This window comes from Microtus ochrogaster, chromosome 6, assembly GCF_000317375.1.
Source record: "Microtus ochrogaster isolate Prairie Vole_2 chromosome 6, MicOch1.0, whole genome shotgun sequence".
NCBI classification, from domain to species: domain Eukaryota; kingdom Metazoa; phylum Chordata; class Mammalia; order Rodentia; family Cricetidae; genus Microtus; species Microtus ochrogaster.
This window is the reverse complement of record NC_022013.1, coordinates 44,337,168-44,344,313: the sequence shown is the minus strand read 5'-3', so window position 1 is coordinate 44,344,313 and position 7,146 is coordinate 44,337,168. Positions and strand designations below refer to the sequence as shown.

The 7,146-nt window shown below is 43.0% G+C and overlaps 1 protein-coding gene across 2 annotated transcripts in view; it reads right to left on the bottom strand.

The window, feature by feature from the left end:
• The window catches only part of Ptprg (protein tyrosine phosphatase, receptor type G), a 685,269-nt gene that overhangs the window by 207,663 nt on the left and 470,460 nt on the right, over positions 1-7,146 (bottom strand). For both annotated transcript variants that reach the window (XM_013346852.2, XM_026779901.1), the window contains exon 5: positions 6,089-6,184. In XM_013346852.2, coding sequence (XP_013202306.2) covers positions 6,089-6,184 — 96 coding nt within the window. The remainder of the gene's footprint in view (positions 1-6,088; positions 6,185-7,146) is intronic.

The following is a 7,146-nucleotide window of genomic DNA, read 5'->3' as shown; positions in this document are numbered from 1 at the left end:
TGTGTGTGTGTGTGTGTGTGTGTGTGTGTGTGTGTGTGTGTGTGTGTGTGTGTGTGTATGTGTGTGGTGGAGGGTTCCAACAACCTCATTTAGCTAACACAGACTCTTGTACCAACTGGGTATACACATACACATAAACTTAAAAGGTTAAAAATGTTCAAAAAAAAGAGAAATACTCCAAGAATGCTCACTTATATATAAGTGCAACATAGCATATTTATACTTCATAGAAATACACTAACTGGCTGTGTCTCTCCTGACATGAGGACCTTTTACATATTGGTATTCAAGACAGATTTAGAAGTGACCCTATCCAGAGACTGAAACAGGAGAAAGAAGTGTCTGACTGTAGTTGGCCCTTCAAGCCTTCTGCGTTCAACGCCCGGAAGTTCCCTGGACTCAATGAAACATCAAAGCAATTTCATACATGTGTATTTAAGACAGTGGACATGAAGGATATGATTGGGGCAGCCCACCAGAAAAAAAAATCAATAAACTCAACAGTCATCAGGCGTTCTGTGCAAAGGCTACTATTCAAGTCTGAACGAGGGTGCCAGCAAGCCTCTACTCGGGAGACTGAAATCCTTCAGGTGGTCATGTGGCTAAAAATACCACCTTCCCTGGAAGGAAACCGGAAAGTATGGGAGGACTGCCCGGGAAGAAAGAGCTTGTAACTGAGAAACCAAAAGTGGACCTAACTTTGCAGCCGTGATGAAGTACAACCCTATACAAAGCATGGATAGTCTCCTCTCAGAACCCCAAGTGAAGCCAATTAAATCTTTTAGCGTATTATTTTTAAGAGCAAAATATCCTGCAACAATTGCCCAATTATTCTCCCGATTCTAGCTCATGCAAGCATGTGTGTATTCTTACTTGTTTCAAGGGATAGCCCATGGGAGACATTACAATAAGAGAAAGGCGTAAAGGAGCACGTTAATAGTTCTCAGAGCGTTCTACATTCTTATCAGCATTCAAACAAGGTTAACAATAGAGAATATTCAAAGTTCTACTCTAAAAAACAAGGCAATTATTTTAATTTTTGTACTTACACTAATTATTTATTCTTTGGAATGGTTTAACAACAAATTCCTTTATCCTTTGCCAAGCTGTTTATTTCAAATTCTCTTTTTTTGTAAAGTCCTTTAAAACAAAACTTTACTCTTACTTATCTTTTTTTTTTATCCCAAGGGCTGTGAACCCAAGGATGACCTGTGTGACCAAGAGAAAACAGGATGTAATCTGGATATATGACTGCCAGATCGCCAGGGCCTACACTGAGTGACTCTCAGCTTCGTGGGCCTGCACTGCATCCATGGGAGACTGATGCAACTCTCGATTTTCTGCTCCTGGCTGAGGTCCTTCTGCCCTTCCTCTGGGCTCCCAGGCAGCACTTGCAGAAAGGAGGTCTGCTGTGCCACCTTTCACCACTAAGACAGACTCTCGAGTTGACCTGTTACCAAAAGATGCCAGCCGCCACTCAAAGTTTCGGCAGTCCAGGCCCGGCACAGAGACATCAGGAGCAGGCAAACATGAGCAGATAGGAACATCTGTAGGCAAGCACACCTTACAGTGTGGGGAGGCACCTGCCTCCAAGGCAGTCACACACTTCTCGTCCTGAGGACGGCGAGAATATCAAGACATTTTCTATAAAATCTCCCACACTCAATATTAAAAAAAAAAAAAAAAAACAGACTTCATGAGTTCAACAAATAATGTCAATGATCTGTCTTAAAGTCAGATCAACAAAACTAAGTTTAAGCCCAAACAAGATCCCTTGGTCTACTTGCTGGGCCGATGCTGGATACGGTGCTCTGGCAATGTCGTGAACCATACAGACCTAACCACAGCAAAGGTGGCAAAGGTACCAGAAGGACTCAGAACAAGAGATGTGTGTGTAGAGTAAGTCAACAGGAGGACCAACATCTCTGTCTACACTGATGACATGATTGTTTCACGTTGTGGTCAAGGGGAAGGTTGGGGAGCCACCAGAGGCATCTAGAAGAGTCTGGAGCAGAGAGAGAAAACAGTAGACCAACAATGACCAGTAGCTTAGACCTGGCCATGAAAGAAGCAGAAGCAGAGCAAGGTGGAGGGGGTGGGAAGACATATACAGAGGAAGAACAGACTGGAGGAGGGAGAAGGGGAGGGGCAAAGATTGTGTGGGCAGAGGAGAGAGCGTAGCTGAAATAGCTGGGCTATCAGGAGAATGAGTAGCTGGGGGAGAGTCTCATGAGCTGAAGAAGTCAAGGGTAGGGGTGAAGGGAAGAAGAGCTGAGATGCTAGCTGGACTCTGTACTTGTGATACTGAGAGAGTCTGGGAGCCAGAATGTGCTTTAGGATGCTAATAGGTCCCACAGACAGCCGTGTGTCCCCTCAGCCAGTGGTAAGGGAAAGGGCTACCTTGGTAAAGGGACAGAGCTTCACAAGTTCCTAAGATGTGACTGCTGGCTTTTGTCTAATCTCCAGAATGTGGGGAAGTGCACTTTTCCTTTGGCCCTGACTATCTACCCAGAAGTCTGCCCTATCATCCTGGGTTATCAAACAGTAGCCCGATGAAGACAAGGAGAGAGTGAGACACTTGTCTATTTGTGTGTGTGTGTGTGCGTGTGCGTGTGCGTGTGCGTGTGTGTGTGTACACGATGTGTGGGCAGGGTAGGGGAAACGTGTGTCACCCCATGATGTGAATGCCACAGAACAACTCTCTCCTATTTTTTTATGTGGATTCAGCATGGAACTTAGGCCATCAAACTTGCAAAGACCTTTACCCACGAAGCCACATACATCACCAGCTTAAGACCTCTCTATATTTTAGACAAATAAAAATATTCAAACTTACTATGTGTTTAAAGGAAGAATTTCTGTTGTTTTAAATTATGTGCAAAGGTGTGTTTGTGTGTATGGACACCTGAGTTCAGTGCCCTGTAGCGGCCAGACGGAGCTATCAGATCCCCTGGATCTGGAGTTACAGGCAGCGGTTAAGTCACCTGCCATGAGAACTGAACTGAACTCAGGCCCTGAGCAAGAGTAGTTGGTACCCGCTCTCCGCCACTGAGCCTTCTCTCCAGCCCACACAATCATTCTTAAAAGGAGATTCAAAGAAGGAAATCAAGCCAGACTGAAAAATAACAATACTTCCTTCTCCTTCGCACAGCGAAGCGAAGCTCCAACGTCTCAGCACACAGGAGGCCTGACGCAGAGGGGAACCAAGGCCACTCAGCACAGCTGTGTCCAACACAGTGTGGTTTCTTTTATTATCTGCCCTATATTTCTTGTCTCTACGACAGCAGGCCAAAACTTGGAAAAGTCCCAACTAACGAAATATATGTTCAACTTTTTCATACATGAAACAGGAACTGTGTCCTAGAAACACTTCAAAAACTCAAAGCCTAGATTTCACAGTCAAGTATTTTGGTGCTTTGTCTGCCCAAGCCTCTAATTGGTCCTATATTTAACAAGTGTTCGTGGAGGAATCAAAAAAGAAAAGGAATTCAAACGTTTTGGCGAAGCATGCATCTTTCCAATACTTAAAAAACATCTTTCCAAACATGCCTTCCCACACAAACAGCACCCTACAAGTAGGAACTGGTTACTCACAGTGGCTATGAAGGATGGTGGAAAATTAACAGCCAGCTATATAAAAATCAGCAGGCAAAGAAGGTCAGAAAACAATGGGTTAACAGCTGGGTGGCAATTGCATCAGAGTGAGAGGTAAGAATTGTCAACTGTAGTCTGGTCACATCAGGAGCTACGAGGGGTCCAGACAGAACCCAGTGACCCTTCCAGCAGAGTTGAACCTGAGATCCCTCTCCTCATGAAGACTCATGATATCACAAGGGTCTCCAGTCCACGAAACCCCACAGGGATAGATACAGAGTGTTTGGCTTGCGATGTGCTGTCCTCACTTCACAGACAAGAGTGTTGTGCTTCGGAAGGCTAACTGCATCACTGACAGGCAGGAGAGGGGCTCAAAAACAAGGGATTCTACTCCAGTAAAAAAAAATCTCTGAAAAGACTGTGCTCTGCTTTGATGAATGAATATAATCAAGGAAAAGAGAGAGACTGAGGACAAACAGAAGATAGCAGTATGCAGCATAAACACAGATCTTCAAAGTGCTTGGCCATGGATAATGATAAATAACATTCTTCATGGCTTAACGTAGCATGTCTAGATGATATTTCTATGTATAAAGAACTAAGGATATTCGAAGAAAAAGTCACTGTGAATGACACATTCCAAATTTTTCGGGCTGTTTTCCTATTTTAGCTTATTCTGTTTCATTATATTTAAAATGCTGACAGAAATCCCTAACTAGTCTCATGGTCCAGTGGAATAGTAGCCTGTATTTGAAAGCTGGTGCCAGGGATGAGAGAGGGGGGTCACTGATTAAGTTGTTCCTGTTCTTCACAGAAGACATGGATTCAGTTCCCAGCACCCATATCAGGCAGATGACAACTGTAATTCAAGCCCCAGAAGACCCTTACACTTTCTTCTGATTCCACCTGTACGCCACCCCACATACATCTGCTTTTACACATGTATATACTTAAAAATAAAATAACGTCTTAAAAGCAAACTGGTCCAGAGCCAATGGTTTTTAATATCAGGAGGAATATTAGCATCTAAGATTTCTACACATCTCCTACTGAAGTGTTTGTTCAGGAAAAGGGAGAGAATCAGTAAGAAGAGAGGGGAAAAAAACAGAGAAACTTGCCAATCACATGTTCCCCACCAGAAGGAACAGTGGAACAACCTTATCTCAAACAAGAATGTTCCTTCTCCATGGCAAAGCAGCTTACTCAGAGAGACGGGTGTGGTAGATCTAGGTCCCTCTGAGTGGTTGAGAAAGCGCCAACTACCAAGACTGAACCCTGAGGAAAAGAAACTCTTGTATGTGATGGCTCCAGACAATTGTGAAGACAAAAAGGCAAACCATATATGTACTGTCCCAGTAACATTCCACACTAGACAAGAACCATGTCTCTAAAGAAATTTTACGTTAGTATGAATGGACTTCTTCAAAAGCCTGAGCACAGTCTAGGGAGATGACCCAGTTCTTAAGGTTGGCCTCATAAGCAAGAGGAACTGGGTTTGATCCCCACATAAAAATCTGGGCATGAGATGAGTGGCAGAAACAGGGGAACCCTGAAACGTGCTGTCCAGACAGCCTGGTCGTTTGACAAAGGCCCAGGCCAATGAGAGACCCTGTCTCAAGCAAACAGTGGAAGACGCCTAAAGAATGACACCTGAAGTTGCCTGCTGACCACGAACACATGCTACATGAGCACATACACAAACATATGTGTGTGCACTCTTGTGAGTGTGTGAACGCACACACACACACAGAAAACATCTGAGAAGCATTATCTGTAGGATGAAGAGTTTCCACTTTACTTTAAACCCTGATACAGGAGATATGAGCAGTAATCAATATAAACACATGAAAGGTAAGAGAAAGAACAGACGGTAGTGGGTCACACCTGCACTCCTGGCACAGGGAAGCTAAGGCAGGGGGATTCCTGTGACTTCCAGGCTAGTATGGGTTATAATCTGAGACTCTATCTCAAACAAACAAAAGGAAGAGATGGAGAGTGGTGATTCCTAAGTGAGACAACTTGGAAAGAGTCTCAACAAAGGTGAGTTGCCATAGCGACCTGGACATGGAAGGAAGAGGGGCTTTTCCAGCAAGTGGCTGCTGCTACTTATTACAGCTCCTTCAGGTAATGTCAAATTTCAAAGTTGCTTAAAAGGAAACCACCTCTTTTTCATCTGCCTCTTAATATGCTGAAGGAACCTGTTCAAGACAAGGCTGCCACAAAGTAAGTTAGATGATAAATGTGTTCTTCAATCTGTACACCAGTCAAGTAGCAATAAAATCAGAATAATTCATGCAAAAATTTTCATTATGTTTCTAAACATACTTATTTACATTTTAAATCACACATTAGACAATATGAAATATCTTTCATTTAGACAGGTGTGAACTAGAAAACAGATGCATTCATTAAACATGGAACAATTCGGTAAATTAAAGGAAAAAAAAAACCAAAGAACTCTCTGGTTGAAGTATTTCAGCCGCTGTTAACTTACTTGAAAAAATATGGCCATGGCTCCAATTATTCTGTTTTCAGAGATTGCCGTCTGGAAGCTGTCAAAGTCATCTGGATTGTAGAAGAAAATCTGCATCTGCAAAATAGTTAAAAATTGTATTAGAAAAAAATTCGCACCTATGGTTAAGTAGAGAATAGTCCAGAGAGGACATTCGCTTCCCACAGGCTGAGACCATAACCCATTTATTCTTTTATCCATAGTTTTCCTTTGTAAAACCTGTGAGAGCACATCCAAACAACATGCCACTTCCCACACGACTGCATCCATGCTGCCCAGGACACACTACTATGGAGGCGTTCTTATCGCGGTTACCCGACACATGATGAAACCTTCCCAACAGGCAAAGCTTAAACACAACTTAGCACATGCGAGTAAGAAACAGAGCCTGTGAGAGGTAGCCAGTGTGTGAAATTATCAACACACGAGAAATGACATGGGCATAACCAAGACTTGCAAGCTAGATCTCAGGAGATTATGAGACCACAATAAAAGAAATTTCACAAAGAAAAAAAAATAATGGTAAAAACTATGAAATTGTGTCTTAGAGTTTACCGTGTACATAAAAGCTATTCTACACATGAGATCACTGAATGTACTTCAAAAGCTCTATGAAGACAGAAGCTAAAGGTAAGGAAATACTGATTCAGTAAATGCCCATCAAGTTGCTTTAGGCTGAACCCCACAGGGAGAATGAACTCTGGGTGCCCCACACCAATGGTAAGGACCTTCTCTTGTATTCGCTAGAGTTTCTTACTTAAAACACAAAATCCTGATGCATCAATTTAAGATCATTTAAAAGACTGAGCATACATGCGGACGACGCAAGCGACTGCTTTCTATTGTTTGTTTTTGATTTTTGTTTTTTTTTATCAAGACAGGGTTTCTCTGTGTAGCCCAGGTTGTCTTGGAACTTGCTCTGTAGACCAGGCTGGCTTGGAACTCACAAAGATCCGAGTGCTGGGATGGAAGGCGTGAGCCACCAACATCCAGCTAACTACATCCATTCTCATTCCAAGATGGCTGGCTCCTAGCCTAGG